The following is a 21682-nucleotide window of genomic DNA, read 5'->3' on the forward strand; positions in this document are numbered from 1 at the left end:
ATAGAGTCTGCGCAGTTGTGTGTGGATTCCCATGAAAAAAGGTACAGTATGTGTTCTGGAACCTTGTAGTGACCATGTTATTACAAATGTAGGTGTCATTATAGCAGCTGAGAATAGATCAAGGTGACAGTAGTTTGTTTGCCAGTCACTTGACTAAAATGCCATATTTGATAATGCACATGTCAAGCTGAACTGTAAGGTGTCAGAGGTGACACGAATGACCATAACCTTGGAGTATATAAAATACGGCCACATCTTAAAGCATAAAAAGTGAGTGATTTATAACTGAGTTTGCACCATGGCTTTTTAGCGTAGCCTTTCTGAGACAAAGATCTCAACATGTGGCTGCTTGTTTAGGCACACATTACCTTATCCTAACGTTCTGTAACAAATACAAACAGTACCCAGCCCTAGGGTCCAATGAACTTCACAACTTTGTCATGTGCCAAATGTGTTTGTAAATATGTGTCTTGATAATAAAGAGCTCAAGCTTCAATTGTCCTGTTATTTGTACAGTATATATACAATCATGATCATTTACTATTATAAGCACATAGTACTGCTTGTTTATACATTTATTCAAGTACATGTAGAGATAGTGAAATGGATACCTCGAGGTTTGACCCACATAGGCAGAGACATGTAGTCTGGGAGTGGGCGTGGACATGTAGTTGGAGCACCACCTGATATGACACAGGAACAAGCTGCAGGAAGGGTCGGTGCGGGGACTGCTTCCGTCTCTTGATGTGATGAACTCCCGCCTCCCGGTCTGTGAGTGGACCAACTGGTAAAATCGGGAAATGATAGCGAGCAGCTGCCCGGACATATGCTCACAGATCACTAATGTCTCTCCACTGTGTTCCAAATTATTATGCATTTCATAGTTTCGATACATTTAAAAGGTTGCAATTGACTGAAAATGGTCATTTGTTGAATTTGTAGCATTAGGAGGTCATATTTACTGAAATCAAAAGCTATTTCAATCAAACACATCTTAACAGGTCAAGTTATATTTTAACATAGGAGCCTTTTTTGATAGGAGCTTCAAAATTCTGAAATCCATTAAGCTTGTGAGTTTTTGAGAGTCCTACACCTTGATGTTCAGGAGACTCCAGAGGCACCAGCAGCTTTAAATACCTGTTTGCTGCTTTGTAACAGCTGTTCTCTTAATCTGATGTATTAGATATATAGAGACCGTCCTCATTGTGCCTTTATCTGCACAAACCAGAGTGTGCTTTGAATCATCCACAAATCTCTTATCAGTACGATGATTACGCTTCATCTTTCATGACATATCGAAGGTTTTCATAACAAGACATTCAACTATTTCACGCTTTTCATCAGCAGAGAGATCCTTTTTCTTTCCCATATTGCTTGAAAATGACGGTCTGCTTAATAAAGTGGAATGTCCTTTTTCAGTAGTTTTTCCCTTAGCTGGGTGTACCTGAAAGGTAATTATCACAGGTCTCTGAATCACTGACATTAATCGCAAAGAGCCCTGAGACACAATACCATCCATGAGTTTCATAAAAAAAAAAAAATTGACACAAAAATACAATTAGCATAATAGTTTGGAACGCAGTGTAGAGTGATTTTGTATTCTAATCTGCTTTCTTTCCAGATCAAAGGACTTTTTTTTTGCATCTACAAACATCAGTCCCAAGAACACCTGCATACAGGAGAAAGTTGTTTGATCAGGTAAGGGTGTCTGTACTATATTTATTTGTGCAAGAATAAAGTATATATTTTGACGTTATTCATATTATGTTTTTCAGCTTAATGTGACTGGCAATCCAGAGCTGAATGTTGATGGGAATAGCCAACATGGTAGAGGTGAACATGTACTAATCCAAAAACCAACGAGCAGACTCAGACAAGAGATGGAAGAGGGACATTGTAGAAACCAGAATGAGATAAAGCCATAATTAACACCAACATATAGTGTTGTTGTAATGCAAATTGTTTTATTATTTTTCACAGAATGAAAATGAACCAGTATGCTGGCTCTTCGATTACAAAGGGACAAAGTCTGCTCTTCATCATGTCTTTCATACTTCGTCATAATTTGACTGGAGTAGCTCTTCAAGACCTTCTAAAGCTTTTGAATGAACACATTCCAGGACTGGCTCATACCTGCTTCATAAAAGCCTGTGGTGAGCTCGGAGAGTATCTGCCCCATATTTACTGCACCCACTGTGAAATGGGAAAGGACCGCGCGAGACAGCACCTAAGTTCACCTTTTCATGTAAAGCAGAAATAGACTTTGAGAGGAACATAATGGCTGGATCATTCTTTCTTGCTAAGAATCTGTCCAAGTAAATAGTGGAAATTCTTGATGCATCAAAACTACAATCAATCCATATGTCTGATTTCTGATACACAATGTGGAGCAGAATATCAAAACTAAAAAAATCTAGACAAATGGGACCTGATGATGTATTCCATCACAATTCCATAATAATGATACCAGTTTTTTAATCTTTCATTCCGGAGAATCAGAATAGTGTTTGTCTTTGTTACTGAACAGATGACATATTTATGGTTAGATAGTAAGCACCATAATGAAAACTGGTACATTGGAACAAACGTTAATGAAATAGACAAAGAGCTGCTTGGAATTATGCCACCAGTGGAGGTCACAAGAGTACCAAGATCCATAAACGAGCGAAAATTTTGGAAAGCTTCTGAATGAAGGTCATTTTTACTCTTCTATGCTTTGCAAGTATCTAATTGTATTTAAAAGAAAATGTATATTAATCATCTATTTCTACTGGTATTTGCCATACACACTTTACTTCTGCCATTTCAGTAAAGCACGTTGATGCAGCAGAACTGGCTTTACGTGAATACGCCTTTATGGTGGTGTGAATGTTACTTTCAATGATCAAGCATTCGCAATTGGGGCCCTCTGTGGGCAACATCTACAGTTCCTTTTGAATCATCTAATGGGACATTGCTCACATTTTTCAATGGGACAACACACATTCCGGTTCAACTGTAAAGAGGTTCCTCAGGAGGGTCTTTCCATTAAGGCAAGAACGCCAGTGATAATGTGAAGGACTTTTGTCAAAAACGACAGGGGAGCTTTCATCATGTGACAAGTCAAAGGAATTTCAAACTGGTGTCCGAGGATTTGGCCTCCCCAAAAGACAAAGCACTCCTGTTTTACAGAGAACATTTTACAGGTCTGTCAATTCAGTCTGGTTTATTTTATGATGGTTTTACTTGTGGTGGTGTTCTCTATCATTCATGCAACAACACAACTCTTAAAAAGAGAAATAACTCTGGTATATAGTTAAGTGATGGAAGAAATCTTAACACTACTTGAATACTCATCAGGAAGTAGGGTCTCTAGTGTTTTGGTCAAAGAACTAAGATAATGTTCAGACGTTTTGTTTGGTCGTTTACCATTGTGGGGAAAAGATAGTAGGTTAATGCATTTGTTAGGTGTGGCAATTCTGTACTGGCATACTGGCAGATTGATGAAAAGAGTATAACAATACCATTGAACTACATACATTAATGATGTATTAATGCTAAGTGTATTTTTCACAAGTGTAAGTATAATTGAAAGGAAATGGTGCTTAAGTATACCTTTTAAATACAATTTTAGTTTCATTTTTATTTACCTATATTAAGCGTGAGAGGGTGCAACTTTTGTCGTTTTTATTTTTAATTAAAGATTTGTTTGATTTTACTTGCATGTTTTTAATATATTTATGTTTTAACGTTTTAATGTCTGCATGTTTTGCACGCCTCATATGCTGTATGCCCGAGACCCCGATCATGCAAGACCCAATCCGGAGCGGGCGGGAATCAAGGCACCTGTGGCCAGGGAGGCGTGGAGGACTTAAAAGGGGAGCATACAGAGCAGGAAGAGGCCACGCGGCCGCATGGCCCGTTGCGGCCACCGCCGCAGTCACGGCGGGGAAAGGAGACGTGTTCGAGGGAGACAACTTTGTTATTTTCACCATAAACTGTTCCTTTCATCATCGTCATATCCAAACCCCTCCATAAAACTCACCTCCACCTGTGACATAAGCACACTTTATTGAAATACATTTTAAATGTATTAGAGAAAAACAAGTACACTAATATATTGAAGTATACTTATTTTTTACCTGGGATGACTAAATTCAATAAAATGTTATCCTAGTTACTGAATACCCATAAAACATTCAGTTACAAGCCAAAAGTCCAAGTACAAAAAGAGGAACCAGCTGACTGACAGCATCTTCATATCATTACATCTGCTAGCAGCTGCAGAATAGAGCCCATTAGAGAGAGTGAACAGAGCTCAGGCCCCAGAGGAGGTGTGGCCCCTGACCAGCAGCAGCAGGCTGAGGAGTCCCAGGGCCCCCAGCCTCTTCAGCAGAGCCACAGTGTCTTTAGGAATGAGCAGTTGGGCCAGTACGTTGGTGATGAGGGAAACCTCATGAGCCACACACACAAAGATGAAGCTACTGACCAGGATGTTGAGGGAGGGGTTTCCAGGGATGAGCACTAAGATGCCCTTGGTGTCTGCTGCCAGCCAGATGTGGTACTGGCAGATGAACAGCTGCACACACAGTACAAACTGGGTTAGCATTATTCTTTTTGGAGGACGCTGAGCCTGTTGGATCTTACCTCTAAAGAGATTTTCCCAAACCAGGCAAAGAAGGAGCTGTACATGGAGCGGGCAGAGCCAGGAATGTTTCTGATGAGAATGAAGGCCAGAATCTGAGAAGACACAAGTGTCACACGTTCAGGTCAGAGGATTAGCTCAACAACAGTGTGTAATGTCACATGGCTTTACCGGGACCACAGAGATGTAGGGGTGCATCTCGTTGCACTGGGCTTTGCTTTTACAGTTACTGGCCCACACTGAGTAAGTCTGAAGCAAAGAACGAGACGTTAGGACAGAATGAAGTGAAACAAGTCAACGTTAGGAGTCAAAGAACTTACAATGAAAGACAGCAGAGACAGAAGCAGCAGAGGAATGGACACTTTAGCTGAGAACAGAGTTTCTCCTCTGCCCTCCATCAACACCTGCTTCTTCTGAAGGAGCAGATAGAGGAAGGCAAACAGCATCCCCTCCATCACGGCCTGTACAACACATCAACATCATGTCCACGTGTGTCCCACAGAGACATGTCCTGTGCCAACAAAAGCACTTACAAAACGATCCAGTTTCCAGCGGAACCACCACTCGTGAATGCTGCCGTTGAGCTCAAACAGCGCTGAGAGAGGCCACGCTGTGAAGGTGCTCTCAAACAGGCCCTGCACATGTATTCAGCAGGTTTCAAACACAGTCAGGACAGGCACTGCACAGGGGATTACTGATGTGTTACCTGGGAACTGGCAAAGAAGCAAATGAGCAGCAGGAGGCCCAGTAACTTCAGCAGGATTCCCAAGTGCCACAGGACACTGTCTGTGGACACAAACACACAGCAGTGATGGAGCAGAAGGAAGCACATCCACATGAGAGCTTTCCAACAGTCAAACGTACTGTTGGCCTTCTTCTGCACAATCTGAGGCCACATGGCCAGAGTGCTGTAGATGAGGACGAACCAGAAGGTGACCAGAGGAACAAAGTAGTAGAACTGGTAGGGTCTGTCCATCACCACACACAGCAGCAGCACCAGGAAGTTGAGTCGGAAGAGCACCTGCAGCACAAGCACAGTCACACTACTGCTGTGGAGGCAGAAAGAGCTTTGTCTCACCTGGCACACTCTGTACAGGCCAAAGTCTGCTTTGAGCCAGAAGAAGGACAAGTGTCCGTAGCCTGTTTGGAAGAGATAGGCTGCCACCAGCACACGCACGTGCATGTAGACCGGAATGAACTGAGAGAGAGAGGATGTGAATGAGCTACTGTTTCTATGAAACAAATGTCACAACAGAGCGGCCACAGGACTCACTGCACTGGCTCCTGAAACGTGATAGATGAGAATGACCAACTGCATCCAGCCCTTCCACTCATCGGTCTGTTCTCTGTTCAGCAAACGGTTCTGAAACACACACACACCAGGCCAATGTCAGCAAACAGCATTCAAACAAGCCTGTCCCGTGTAGGAAGCAGAGCGGACCTCTTTGGTGCTCTCACTGCAGAACAGGCCCAGCACAAAGACCATGATGAGGGGGATGAAGAAGGCCGAGTGGCTGTAGTGTTTCTGTTCCTTCTGAAACACATCTGCTCTGTCACACAGGTAGAAGTACACCATGATGAGCCCCATTCTGCACAGGGCCCCGCACACTGCCTCGGCCCCCGGGGGCCCAGCGGCTGTGGCCGGCTTCTTCTCCTCTAGACTCTCCACGTCAGTGGCCGGGGGCCGGCGATGGGACCTTTTTATTAAGAAGTGGAGTATCAGGAACAGCAGAGCCGAGCCCATGAACACACAGAGCGCCATCTTCTGGAGGAAGGTGAGCGGGGGCGTGGTCTGGCAGCACGAGCCATCAATGGGACGAACCAGTTTGTTGCACAGACGGTTCATGAAGACCATGGCCCCCTGAGGACACACAGGGACAGGTTAGTATTTCATTAATCATCAACACAAACTAAACGACTCTTAGAACATTCATCGAAGCAGCACTTCTCCATTGGTGGGTCGAAACAGAAAAATGGGACACAGATATTTTCATAAAGAAGAAAAATGTTTTCACTTCTGTCCTTTATCTCTGAGACAGCGTGGCTCGAGGAGCTGGTGACCTCAGAGAGCCCGAGATTCAATGACGTAGCAAGGGTGTCCTGGGGCCCCAAGTAAAAGTTCACAGGGGGCCCTGTATTATCACATATTAAGGCAGCTGGATACATAATAGAAACCATTAGCACTAGTGAGATTAGAAGCCTCAAAACATGTGAAATCCTTTGAATTGAAATCAGAAGCAAAATACGTAGAAAAACAGCGCCTTGTCATCTATCAGTGCACGCACTGGGAGAGCAGATGAAGGCAGAATGCAGTTCTCTGCATAAGTTTCATTCAGAGTAGGTTCTTAGGTCATGATTGGAGGCACGGTGGCACAGCAGTTAGCACAGCTAGAAGGTCCTGGGTTTGATTCCCACCTCAACGGGGCCTTTCAGTGTGGAGTTTGCATGTTCTCCCCGTGTCTGTGTAGGTTTCCACTGTCTCGACTAAATAAAACGATGGATGTTACAATAAACTGGTTTCACTTTTAATGGCAGATATAAAATTGTGGAGCCATGTGTAAAAAGTATGTCCACTTCTCATTCTAAGTTAATTTTAAAAGGCTTGATGCAAGTTAGTCATTTTATGCTCACTACTGCCACCTCAGGTCTTATGCGTAACTGCAGTTTCTATATTAAGCTCGTGCATGACGGCACTTCTGACCCAAAGTAACAAGTTTCTGAGTGACAGTGCAGGATTTTAGAGGCAGTTGTGGTGAACAGGTCTGAGCTCATTCTACACATTAGGACAAGGCTGGAACATGTAGGGGGAGGAACATACATACTGAGTTTTAACATTTTTAAACTCCGTATAATCCCTTTAAAGGGGGGGTATTATGCAAAATCGACTTTTTCAAGCTTTACATCATGTTATTAAGTCATTCCCTCATTAAAACCATGCCTGAAGTGTTGCCTTGGCACATTCACGTATTTTCGAGTAATCTGTAAAAACTCTGATGGCGGCCATTTTAGGGATAAAACGCCTGATTCCTTCAGGGAACGCCCTCGACCTCCAGGATACGCCTCCGACCTTTCGTCACCAGCCGAGTAACCAACCACTGCTCCTCAGCAGAACCCCCTCCCCGCAGTGTCTAGCCCTAAGATGTAAACAGAGTCATCATGGAGGATTAGCTTCATGTGTTGTGAACCGGAGCCACAGCAGACTTTTACAAAGACACACATCAGTGTTTCTGTTACCGAAACACCCAGGATTAAAACCGGTGACAAGAACACTTATTTTAGTGTCTGGTTCTGCGCTGGGCCTTGATGATGCACAGAGCCTCCGGAGAAAGCTAATGCTAAGCTAAACCTCGAGTCATCACGTGAAAACGAGAAATATGCACACATAAAGTCAATAAAACCACCACACACATAAAGAACCGTTTAACAATGATCACACACGGAGCCTGGAAGTTTATTGCTCACATTTCATCTACAATGGGTCATAGCCGAGTGTCTTTCTCCTGGAGCTAACAAGCTAGCCGCGACAAGCTAACGGGAAAATTCACTGAATACAAGCAGCATATTATGCATTGAAAACTTCACTAAACAGGCAACTGCTTGAAGCAGCCTTTATGATGATCACACACGGAGCCAGGCTTGTTGATTTCGTAGTTTATTGCTCACATTTCATCTACAGTGAGTCGTAGCCGAGTGGTTTTCTCTTGGAGCTAAGGCACTATTAGCCGCGACAAGCTAACAACCTTCACCTTCACAACATTCATTGAAAACAGGCAGCATATTATGCACAAATAACGTCAATAAAGCAGCAACTACTCGAAGCAGCCTTTACGATGATCACACAATGAGCCTGGCTTTACACATGTGTGGTTTATTGCAGACTTTTCATCAACAATGAGCTGTAGTCGATTATAACAAGCTAACGGGGTAACCTCGAAAAACCATTGTCCACCTGCACAGATAATGTCCGTCTTTGAATCGTATGGGCTCCTGCAGATCCTGGTGTCGTCCATGGGGGTACAGTTAGAGATCCATAGGGCATGGCAGATGCAAAGAGAGAGCCTCCAAACAGCAGTTATTTTTCAGGCAAGAGCCCCTTCCAAGCGTCCGGTGTGGAAGGTTCGTCTCCAAATAATATCCTGTGTGGCCATTGTTCACAAAGTGATAAACAGTAGCTCCTTTCCAACAATAAAAATTAAAATGTACCGATCGTAGTTTCAATACTGTTAAGACAACGAGCGCAGTGTTGTTGTGATGCCACAGACAGCGTGTGGAGGGGGCGTGTCGGAAAGGGTCAGAGGTTCTTAAAGAGACAGGGGCCTATTTCAAGTCATTCGCTACCGCCATTTTGAAAGAGCAATTTTATACAAGGCAGTTCTTCTAATTTACTGCATTGACAGACCAACAGAAGGTTTCGTCATCATTGTAGTGTGCTATAGACTGGTGCTATGTGGCTGAAAAAAGCATAATACCCCCTCTTTAAGAAGTCATGATAGCACGAGTGGTGATATAGTGTAGCTGCAGCACCACTGTCATCAGGAAAACTCTATCAAGTGAGTATTCATTGTAAGTCCGTGACTAATGAGCCCGCTCGCAGGCCCAAGCGGCTGTCTGCCTTGTCTAATGAAAAGATCGCCAGGCCTGCCAAACTACATGTTTTTTCAAATATGTTTTTTCAAAGACATGTAGTCTGGGAGTGAGCGTGATCTTAACGATTTCCCGGTGGGCGTGATCGACTGACGACATCAACCAATTAGAGCAACGGTGCATATGGCGCCGGAGCAAGTGGCAAGAAGCCTTTACAAAGAGAGTGCAGTGACGGCTTCCGTCTCTTGGTCTGTGATTGGCCCGATAGTGGTAAAATCGTGAAATGATTGGCAGCTCAGACAGTTGTTCTTTTGAACAGAAATGAGGAGTGTCTGGCTGGCCAGGCTAATGGCAAACTTCGCTCCTGACAGAATTAAAATAACCTCAGGGAACTCTGGTCTGGGACAGTGCAGCAAGAGCAGCATGTGGCCCAAAGGTTCTCTGCTTCTCGGATTACAGCAGCCAAACTTTTGCAGAGATTGTGTGGGATAAAAAAATTTAGTTTGAAGTAAATATTTGTACATTCATACGGTTTGTTGATTTAATTGAGTGTTTGGTGTGACACACAGACTCTGCACAAACTCGTAGTTAAAGACAGTATTGTGCTCACCAGGTCCCTGACTCTGGGCGGCATGTGCAGACCATCAGCTATTTCAGCCATGCTCTCCAGACCTGCCCGACGGGACACTTCAAAGGCCTTGATCCTGGAGGAGCCGATGTTCAGAGCTTCTGTTGCTGCCTTGTTGTACAGGTCAATCTGCTCGTTTGTGATATTCTTCTGGAATGGCTTTAAAGCTGACCACCTCACCGGCTCTGGAGGGAACAGGCTTAATGAGTTGGCTGTCGAGGAGGATTTAGCACATAAGTCTCAGTGTGTTATAGTCAAACCCAGGGCCAGCCCTGGGCATAGGTGACCCCGGGGACCGAATAGGGCGGCATCAGCTGGAAGGGGTGCCCAATTGTGCTGTAACTTACCGCCACGGAGTATGGAGTGAATGTACAATTGTCTCATGTAAAGCGCTGTATGTCTGTGAAAGGCGCTATATAAATAAAGATCTTCTTCTTCTAACTTTTGAACCCCATGAGGTCCATGCTCACACCATCTACAACATCGCCGAATTTCAGACATAACTTTGGACCAGAAAGGGATAGAGACTTGCAAATGTTCATGTTTTCAAAGACCCCTCCCTGGTCCCTCTGCCGTGTAACATTGCGGTTAAAAATGTGTACATTAATTTCAGAAGGAGAGGTACCGCCTCCAATATAACCGTTGTTTGCATCTTTCCAGATTGCACATGTTCAAATGATTTTAAATGAATAGATATTCATTTAATAAAACAATGACAATCATAATAAAATAAAATAAAACTAGTCTTTTCCATATCCAAAGAGTGTCCAAAAGGATTGGAATAGGAAAACACAGCAAAAAACCCTGTGTAGTTTTGGGAGACTTATAGATTTAGTTTGAACGCTATATTCTCTTATTACTTATAAATAGAGCTTTTAAGTGATTGCTTTCTAATTAAACTGCAACACCGTTGAGACAGGGGTCCACTGAAAGGTCCGGGAGTTCACAAGAAAAAAAAGTCTGGGACCGAGAATGAGTCAAAGAGACAAACTATATTTGGTCAGTAGGAATGGTGCTGTCTCCGTTTGTTAGCAGGAAAAGTCATTCTGAACAATCACATGTTCAGGACCGGCACATGGTTAGACCAGTCTTTTACCACAGTAAATGAATATCAACAAGAGAATGAATGTTTAGAAAGCTTGAGGTAGCTGAAGTTGTTTTTCACTAATGCTAACAGGGATCATGATAAACATACATGAAATATATGTGATCCTTGTATTAGTGAAGCAGTTCATATTTCAGCCGTTCCTCAAAGGTCAAACTTCTTTAGTTCTGGTGTTGGCTACTACTACTTCAAAATCTTTTCCTTCAAATGGAAGCTGTGACCTGTATTTGATTTCACAATTAAACTCAAAGATCATTCTCAGAAAAAATGGAATACAATGTTATTGGAAGATTGTCTTTGTCAAAAGACAAAGTTTTGGAAAACAATCAAAGTTGTAGTTGTCATTGGAGTGTTGTTGTTAAGAAACACCTCAGGAAGCTCACAGTCCAATATACAGGAAGCACGTTCCAAAAACATCACTGGGAACATATAGTAAGACCTATTATTATTGTCATGATATATGGTCTGACCTTGAATGTGCCAGTAGATGTCTCCATCCTGAGCCAGCCTCTCCAGAGCTCCAGCCATGGACATCAGGTTGTCCTTGTACTGGCGCAGCCCCTCTGCACTTCCTTTGGTGCCTTCGATCACCCTCTGGTGAAATGAGCACATGAGCCAGTTAGAAACAGTTAGAGACTTACACATGCAGCAGTTTGTCAGACTTACTGCTGCTACTCCGATAAGGATAGCATCAGGCTTCACTGGCGCCTGCAACAACAATGATCAATCATAGGAAGATGTGAGAAGGCGCACGACTGCTAACCGAAAAAACACAACAATTTAACACAAGTACAAAGGTAAAGCAGTTAAAAGGAAATCTTATTTCTATCAAGCTATCCACAAGCTTCACTTTGTATCTTTTTTGTCCTGGCCTCCAAACCCTCAGGTGCTTTTTCTGATGAAGTCATTCTTCTCACCTGGGTCAGTGATGCTAAACGCTGCTTCATATCAGCGTTTGGCTTTGGGTTCCAAAGAAAGTTCTGTGCAAAAACAGAATGTTCTCACTTCATTCTTCTTGGTTCTGTGTTAGAAGGCAAAACCTCAGAAACAACTCACCACTTGAGTTGTAGAGTCGCTGATTTTGTAATGGATATCCACATGTCTCTATCAATAAACATGAGACATGACAGGTTTACACAGACTGAGCTCCACATCATATAGTTTTGAACCTAGTCCTCTTACCCAGGCGGGAGTATATTTGGTAGCAGTCAATATTCTGATGAAAGAGATAAACAGATGCCAAATCCGTGAGTCTCCAATAAAGGCAACTTGTTTTCCAGCCAGACAGGCCTTGGCTTCTCTGTTGGGGACCAGAGATTAGACAGTGTTCATTCAGTTTGTGTGAGGTTGAGTACAGCACTCACGTGCTGCTGTAGCTGTGCATCGTGCAGCCATCAGGCTGCCACACATTGTTGTCCAGGAAGCGTCCTGTGGACAGCAGCCACTGACAGGAGTCTGAGCCTGTGAAACAGAGCAGAGAGAACACTGGGAAGTGTCCAGGCTTTTATAAAAGGCTCTGCTAAAGGCTGACACACTGACCTCTATAGTAACGAGAAGCCGAGTGACACACCAAGAGCAGGCTCACTAACACTAAAGATATGACTTTAGCTTTGTCAGTGGTGCAATACTGTCTGCCATGGCTGTACGCCGCTCCCACAGTTTGGGCTCCTCTGTGACACCAGGCAGGCAGACCAGGCAGATAGGCTTTGGGACAGCCCCATGAAGCTGAGTCACTGGGCTCCACTGAGGGGGGAGACTCCGCATCTCCACCAGTGCAGAGGGGCTCTTCTCCTGCACAAACCCCTGCTACAGCCTGCTCACAAGAGGACACAAAACAATGCTCTGAAATAAGGTCTGTTTGTTCAGCTGCTTAAGTTCTGTTGACTCTGGTGTCTTTTCACATTTAAAAAAAGCACATTTTGTCTAAAGGGCAATCACTTAATAACAGGCCAAGTCAGGAAGTCATATGAAGTCATAATGTACACAGTTTATTTGACTTAGCAAAGTCAAATAAACTGTAAACTGCAATAATGCCGTTTACAGGGAGCTGTGACGACGGTGGAACAGAGTTGCTTTCTACGTGTTACGAGTTGGACACAGTTGTGTCCACGGTGAGAGATAGAGCAGGTCACAGCACCATATTGTCACTTTTAGCTGTGGAGTGAGGTCATGTTCAGAGAGTACACACTTTCATAACACCAATAAAAGCTGATTGTCTATGGGCCAGGGGTGCACAACATGGGTTTTCTTGTGCACTTGTAGAATCCCTGAAATGGAAAGAATATGTGCCCCGTCACGAGAACCAGGGACACAAGTCAGCTGACTCAGTTTCCCACAAATAGAGAAAGAGTATTTTTGGAAAATTGGTATACAATGGAATGCAAAACTATAGACCCCCTTTAACTTTTTAAACCATAAACAGAAACATATTTAGTTAAAATCTTATGTGAAAGACACACACTTTTTTTTTTATAAATAAAAAACTGAAAAGTATGATGTGCATCTCAAAGTACAGTTAAATCCACCATCCAGGAATGGAAAGAGTCTGGCATCACTGGAAACCTACCAAGAACCGGCCGTCCTCCTAAACTTACTGACCAAACAAGGACAGCACTGACCAGAGCTGTTACCAAGAAGCCTATGATGACCCTGGATGAACTGCAGAGAGCTACAGCTCAGGTGGAGGAAACTGTCCATAGAAAAACTATTACTCGTACTCTGCACAAATCTGGCCTTTATGACCTTCATATATAAAAGCGTGAAATCTCAGGGTAAAAAAGTAGGAGTAATGGCACACGGCGTGGGTGCGTGTCATTGATGCAACGCTTTTCCGTGTGTACAACACAGGCCGGTGTTCCGGTTCTCGCTGTGACGATGTGATGTTTACATTTTGCGCTAGCTCGGCACATGGATCTTTCATAAAAGGCTGGTACTATCGTAGCCAGCTGTGCACTATCATGGTCAATTGGCTGTTGTGGACCTGTTGTCTCCCCCTGAAGTCGACAGGAACAGGAAATGATTGCTATGAAAGTTGTTTGTGATGTTCATGATACTGTACTGACCTGAGATAAAAGGCAATAAAGGCTTCAGTCTTACCATATGAGTGCTTTGGCGTCTTTTACACTTCACGCAAAAAATAATAATGAAAAGAAAAATCACTCTCCCAACCAGTCTGGAACCCACCCCACTTGTTCGAGAAGGTGTGGTTTAGGACACTTGCGCTAACCCCTACACTACAATACCGAACCTCTACCTGTCTCAACGCTTGAATTTATCAGATACTTTGTACTCATCACAGTAAGCCATGCCATTCCAACGGCCATGTCAAAATGTGACAGTCACCAATTGACATAGCCTATATTAACTGTACGACGAGGCTGCGTCCTTTCCTCATCCTGTTAATAATACATGTGCACATGATATCGCTGTGACACTGTTAGCAGCAGTTGGCTGTCCGGAGAGACTTTACGATCTAAAAGCCACAAAATAGCATAAACTCCAGTCAACGCGGTGGCCTATACATTTGACCACAGCATGTCGCTGTTGGGATTTTGACCGAGCAGAGTTGAAAAGACTGTGCCATAAATGCAGAGCTGAACTTTACGCCTATTAAGGATTCCTCTTAATAGGTTTGATGTTAATGGCAAAGAGACGATGCTTGCCCCTCCCGGAACCGCCACCTTACGTGGATGGATGGATGGATGGGGTCTCTGGCTAAAAAGTCATCTGCACAAATAACTTAAATTCCAGTGGTGTTTGTTGTACAACAGCGACACGCTGAGGTCAAATGTATAGGCCACCATGTTGACTGGAGTTTATGCTATTTTGTGGCTTTGGCTTTGGCTCTCCGGACAGCCAACTGCTGCAAACAGTGTCACAGCGATATCATGTGCACATGTAGCATTAACAGGATGAGGAAAGGACGCAGCCTCGTCGTACAGTTAATATAGGCTATGTCAATTGGTGACTGTTATATTTTGACATGGTCACATGGAATGGCATGGCTTACTGTGATGAGTACAAAGTATCTGATAAATACAAGCGTTGAGACAGATATTGGTGTGGTATTGTAGTGTAGGGGTTAGCGCAAGTGTCCTAAACCACACCTTTTCGAACAAGTGGGGTGGGTTCCAGACTGGTTGAGAGAATGATTTTTCTATTTATTATTAAAGCACTCATATGGTAAGACTGAAGCCTTTATTGCCTTTTATCTCAGGTCAGTACAGTATCATGAACATCACACACAACTTTCATAGCAATCCTTTCCTGTTCCTGTCGACTTCAGGGGGAGACGGCAGGTCCACAACAGCCAATTGACCATGATAGCGTACAGCTGGCTGCGATAGTACCAGCCTTTTATGAAAGATCCATGTGCCGAGCTAGAGCAAAATGTAAACATCGCATCGTCACATGGTCACGCTGAGAACCGGAACACCGGTTGCTGCTAACGCTCTGAATAGCCAATTGCTAATGCTGGAATACTACTGCAGAAGTTCGTTTTTCAGCATGAAGCCAGTGAACTTTTCCAGGCTATTTTTCCCAGTGCGACTGATGATGCCCTGGCTGCAGAGCCGGTGCTGGCCCTTCTTCATCCCATGGTTATTCGATGAAGAGCGAATCCATTTACGGCCGAAAACCGTTCCGCTGTGCAGTAGGGCAGGGCAGAAGGGGATCATAATGACCTCAATTCAGGCCCTTTGGTGTTATATGTGGCAAAGTAGGCAGAGAGTGAGTGAGTGCTGTGATAGATCCTGTCCCCGTAACAACGCGTTGATTAATCAGTGAAACAACACTGTAGTTTGACTGAGATGCGGGGCCCTATTATTTATTCATATAACCCTGTTTGCAAACCTTTTTTTTTTTCTTTGATGGTACATTTTTCTTGCTTTTTGCCTTTTCTCCCCCCTGTGCTTTTCGGGGGGAGTGGGTATGGCTTATCTAAATGAGATGTAAATGAGCCCTATTGTCACGAGCAGCAGAGAGGTGAGAACTGCCCAAAACTTTGAAGGCCTCTTTCTGCCGTTTGGGCTTTTTTGATTCAAATCGCTGCTGCGTGTCCAAATATGATCAGATTTCCATGTGTTACACATTGTTGGAAAGCTTCGAGGCCACACTTTAACAATCTGTGAAAAGCTCCAAATGCCCCAGAACCGACTTGTGTCCCTGATTCCTGTGACTGAGTACGTGAAAATAACACAGCAGTTCTTTCCCTTTGCCGATGTGATAGGGATAGGGAGTAGGGATAACAGTGTAATAATTCATTTTCCACCACTGTGTTATAAAAACATTTAAAAAGCGCATCATCAAAGGTAGTTCTTCAGAGTTAACATCCTTATCATTCCTGAAATGGGAAGTGTATGTATGAAAAGAACACAGACATCTCTTTCTGCCGTTGTGATCTTTAAATCATAAATTGTCTGTAACATTTCCATGTTGGCCTGCAGCACCGCTGTAGTACCTGCTGACTCAATACACTGCTGTAAATGAGTATTGCGCTGAAAGACTATTAGAAGAAAATAAACAGTGTTTTTACTCACCATCAGAGTTCCCACACAGCAGAATGTTCTTCTTACAGAGTGCGTTCCCAAAAGGCTCTGAAATGTTTCGTTTTCATTTGATTCCAACTTCAGAGTCCTTTAGATAAAAGGCAGAAGAGCAAGTTCAGGCTGTTCATTTGTGTGTGCTGATTATGGACAATGACGTGCTGAATCGGTCATGGTTGTGGTGGAGTGAAGAAAATAAAACGCAAGCTACGTATGTAACTATGGTTCTATGAATCCCGAATGACCGCCAGAGGCGGTGCTTCAAGCACTGAATGATCATTCTTGAGCATGCCCAGGTCGAGAAAATAATAACAACACAGTCACCTGTGACATCCGGTGACCTACGTGAGTCTATAAAGTCAAGTGAAACACAGTCCCGCAATCTTCTCGCACAACGAGAGGATTCCGAGGGACTGAACGCTCTGGCGGTCATTCGGGATTCATAGAACCATAGTTACATAGGTAACTTGCGTTCTATTTCATCCCTTCTGACCGGCAGAGGCGGTGCTTCAAGCACTGAATGACTAATGTCAACAAGGTCCCGAGGAATCCACGGACCCAAAAAAACCTCCTTCAAGAGCAGTGTTGGAAGTGGAGACGCCCCTGGTGGAATGACACCTCACTCCTGCAGGCAGTGGCCAACCACACTTTGCATAAGCCTCCGCAATAACACCGACGACCCATTGTGACAAACGTTGTTTAGACAGCGGATGACCCACTCTGGGGCCCGCAAAGCACACAAACAGTTGATCAGACTTACGTATTGCCGCGGTCGCCCTCACGTAAGCAGTCAGTGAGCGGACAGGGCACAGATGCTCGGAGTCGGACTCAAAACAGGTGAGTTTCAAGGGCCCGACAGGAGTTGCAGAGGGCACCTTGGGAACAAAAGAAGGATTAGGCCAAAGAGTAACCCCCGAACCATCCGGGTTCCATTGGCAGCAGGAGTCCTCAATAGAGAAGGCCTGCAATTCACCCACCCGCTTTGCTGAGACCATCGCCAAGAGGAACGCAGTCTTCATGGACAACCACTTAAGGCTCACCTCTGACAATGGTTCAAACGGCGCAGACCGTAGGGCCTTGAGTACCACGTCCAGGTCCCACGAAGGCACCACGTGGCGTCTGGGGGGATGCAATCTCCGAGCGCCCTTCAAAAACAAGGAGATTGCTTTATGACTGCCGTAGACAGTCGCACCGTCTACGTCAATGTGCCAACATGAAATAGCCGCCACATATACCTTCTGGGTAGAAGGAGACCACCCTTTATCGAGCAGGTCCTGCAGGAATAAAAGGATGTCCGGGACAGGACAGCGTACAGGGTCCAGCCTACGGTCACAACACCATTCGTCAAACAGTTTCCACCTGTTGGCGTACAACAAGCGCGTGGACGGCGCCCGGGCGTGGCACATAGTGTGACCGACTGCACCCTCGAACATGGAAAAGTCTATTCCGGGCCTAGTAGTGGCCAGACCCAGAGCTGGAGGCGAGCGGGATCGGGGTGTAACACCTGGCCCCATTTGGGACGACAGGTCCGCCCTGCAAGGGAGACGCATTGGCAAGGCGCAACAAAGCCTGCACAGCAGCGGAAATGGAGCCACCAGGAGGAGCCGGTGTCCCTCCTGAAGGACCCGGAGAAGCGCTGGGAAAACGAGCGGCAGCAGTAGGAAAGGCGTACAGCAGCACTTTCAGCCTGTCGTGTGTCAGCGCGTCCTGGCCCATCGGACAGGAGGCATCCGCCAGAGAGAACCAGAGTGGGCAATGGTTCGCCTCTCTCGAGGCGAAGAGATCCACCTCATATCATGCTCATCACCTCAGGATGGAGCATCCAATGGCGGAACAGGAAATCGGCCACATGATTTTGCGGTCCCGGTATATGGGTTGCACGCAATCTCGCCAATCGAGGCCAAGCCCACCTGAGTAGCTGACCCGTCACCTGCGTCAACCTGACTGATCTGGTTCCCCCCATGTGGTTGATGTGGTAGACCACCGACGTGTTGTCTGACTGTATTAAAACATGTCGGCCCCGCAGATACGGCAGGAAATTACGAAGTGCTAAATGCACCTCAAGCAGCTCCAAGACATTTATGTGTTCCCGGCACATTTATGTGTTCCCGCCTCAACTGAGGGGATCACGCACCCTGCGCTATCCGGCCATGCCACGTTGCACCCCAGCCTGTGGACGACGCATCTGTACACACAACTTCCCGCCGAGACGGACAATCCTCCAGTTGGACGCCGTGTTTGAGCCAAAGCCTGCCCCTCCATGGAGCCAGAGCCGCCAGACATTGATGAGACACCAGCAACGGCACACGCCGGTGTGAAAGCCGCGACGGATCCAGACGTCGTTCAGCCATATATTTGCAGGGGGCGCAGACGGAGCAGTCCCAATGGAACCACACTGGAAACCGACACTAGCTTGCCTAAGAGCCGCAGGAATTTGATAAAAGGCAACCTGCTGGTCCCTCAAACGCAGAGAGGGCCTCTATGATGCTGTCGACTTTCAGAGGGGAGGGTCGAGTGGTCATTGAGACCGTGTCGAGAGCAATCCCCAGAAAAAACGTGGCCTGGGTCGGAACCAAGTTGCTCTTGGGGAGATTCACCCTGAGCCCCAACTGGCGTGCGCAAGGACAGTCTCCGTGTCCCGAATAGCCTGTGCATGGGAGGGTGCACAAACCAACCAATCTTCTATGTAGGGAAGTATCTTCAAACCCTGCGCCTGTAATGGTCCAACGGCGCTGCCACAAATCTCGTGTGGCAGCGCACACACACGGGGGGACAGCGAGAGACCAAATGGGAGAACCCTGAACTGATAATGGCGGCCTTGAAATGCGAAGCGCAGAAACCTCCAATGAGGAGGAACGATCGGGACGTGAAAATACGCATCCTTCAGATCGATGCTGGTGAACCATTCGCCCCTCGCTATAGTGCGAAGCACTTCCGTGGTGCGCAACATGTGGAATGGGAAGACCTTTAAAAACATGTTGAGACCTCTCAGGTCCAACATGGGACGCAGATCCACGATCTTTTTCGGGACCAGAAAGTAGCGTGAATAAAACCCCCCTGGATCCTGCAGGGGATCCACAGGCACAATTGCACCCTTGTCCAGCAAGGTCCCAATTTCCCGTTGTAGTGTCTGGGCTTTGGCCAGGTCGTGGATGTGAGTGACCCGGACCGGGACAGAAACCGGAGGCCGGCGGCGGAGCTGTAGCCTGTGACCCCCGGATAATGTGGGCAACACCCAGGCGTCCCGGGTGTGAGCAGCCCAGTAACGGAGTTGTTCCGGGGTGAAATGACCGACCGCCGGCCTGCGGGTCTCACTGTCGACCCCCACGGCCCCTAGTGGACCGGGAGGGTTGCCGAGACTGTTGCCCCGTGCGGGGCAGACGAGAAGCCTGCGTCCTAGGTCGATCATCGCAAAACCGGTTAGATCTCGGAAACGGCCTCTGAGGAACGACAAAGGGGTCCTGCGAAGGAGGGAATGCCCTCCGAGACGGACCAGGTGCAGACTTACGTGGAGGAACACGCCGGTGAAGGCCTGCCAACTGCTGACGCGTCTGGGTGGCCTGCGCAGTCCGCTGTAGAGCCTCCAGTGCAGCTGAACCAAAGAGTTCCCCCGGACAGACCGGGAGACTCCGCAGAGTCCTCCTAGACGACTCAACCAGAGGAGACGGGGCTAACCAGACCTGCCTGGAGACTGGAGAGCAGGCGGCCGAGTTCCCTGGACATGAAGGCAAAGGCCTGCAAGGATGTGTCCACCAGGCCTTGGTGAGCCCAGCATGTCTCCGAGCCAATGCGGCCGTAAACGGCACTCACGACCCATGAAAATAAATAAATAAACAAATGAATACCACACAAGCGAGTACGCAGGTGACAAACCACTGCCGATAAATAGATCACGAAGACAAACAAAAACAGGACAGCCGAACACGGCAGTGCCGTTCCGAAAGGAAAACAAGCCACAAAAGCGGCCGCAGTATAATTAAACGTCCCGCCGAAAATGGCACCAGACACACAAAACACAGCCCAAACCGTAAACGGCAACAGGGATACTCACCGGGACGCACACCACGCGGCGACAATAGTCCACGCAGCCCAGGAGGGCGAGACATGCTCGCAGCTCCCACCACGGTTAACGGGCCGAAAAACAGCAGTGGAGTCAGAAAAAAAGCAGCAGTGGAGTCCGTCAATCCGATAGCACTCGACCATGTGCGAGAACAATGAAAGGGACTGTGTTTCCGGTGTCACGTGACTTTATAGACTCACGTAGGTCACCGGATGTCACAGGTGACTGTGTTGTTATTATTTTCTCGACCTGGGCATGCTCAAGAATGATCATTCAGTGCTTGAAGCACCGCCTCTGGCGGTCAGAAGGGATGAAATAGAACCCAAAATGCAGGACTGCAACAAAACTGGTGATGTTTAATGAAGGACGAAAACCAAACTAACAAAATCCAGAGAAAACGAAAAACCTGGGTCTGACGAAGGCAATGACGCGACAAAGGACAAGAGAAACACAGGGGTATAAATACACGAGGAAACGGGGCACAGGTGAAACACATCAGGGCGGGGCAGCCAGGTAAGAAGGGAAGTAAAGCAAAATCACAAGGACAGAACACACGTCAAAATAAAACACAGGACGAGACCAAAGAATAACCAAACATACAAAAACAGGGGAACAAAAGACAAATCATGACAGAATCCGAAAATCACATTGCTTTTCCTCAGGTCCATTTTATGCTATACAAGTTTTGCCGATGGGATCCTCTGTCCGGTCCTGTCCTGTTGGTTTAACATCATTTGCATTTGTGCAAATATTTATTTCATATGAAAACTACTCAAAAAAAAGCAACCCCAGATGTGGGTTCAGCCAGAATATCAGTTTCAGTTTGACATAAATGATGAGAAACAAAACATAGAATAATCTGAAAATCCCCTAAAAACATAAAAAGGAATCAATATGAAGAATCAACTCACACATCTTAAATGCATCTATTTTATGCCTCAAAATTCATACTTTCAGATTTACTCACAGTGGCACGAGTGGCTATTTTTCTTACTCAAGATTACAGATACTTCTTATTAACATTAGTAAAAAGTACTGTATGAATAAACGACTTGCAGAAGAACAGTTAGTTAAGTACATGTAACTGAGCAACCCTCAGTATAAAAAGTATATCCGACTTAGTGGAAAAACCTTTTGT

At 45.7% G+C, this 21682-nt stretch overlaps 1 protein-coding gene across 1 annotated transcript; it reads right to left on the reverse strand.

Moving 5' to 3' along the window:
* Nucleotides 1-4262: 4262 nt before the first annotated feature.
* Nucleotides 4263-19893, reverse strand: LOC306973426 (N-acetylneuraminate (7)9-O-acetyltransferase-like; the record flags this gene model as incomplete). The annotated part of the gene is made up of 23 exons (XM_079570349.1): nt 4263-4558; nt 4627-4719; nt 4796-4873; nt 4945-5085; nt 5158-5259; nt 5331-5410; nt 5489-5645; nt 5703-5822; nt 5898-5987; nt 6066-6485; nt 9819-10021; nt 11412-11535; nt 11608-11649; nt 11859-11921; nt 11998-12045; nt 12124-12241; nt 12306-12402; nt 12481-12754; nt 17267-17359; nt 17462-17629; nt 17720-17807; nt 17856-18017; nt 19361-19893. The coding sequence occupies 23 exons, from the start codon at nt 19891-19893 to the stop codon at nt 4298-4300; spliced, it is 3555 nt and encodes a 1184-aa protein (XP_079426475.1). The 3' UTR covers nt 4263-4297.
* Nucleotides 19894-21682: the final 1789 nt, after the last annotated feature.

Source organism: Gobius niger, assembly GCF_951799975.1.
Source record: "Gobius niger genome assembly, chromosome: 14".
In the NCBI taxonomy this organism is placed as follows: Eukaryota; Metazoa; Chordata; class Actinopteri; order Gobiiformes; family Gobiidae; genus Gobius; species Gobius niger.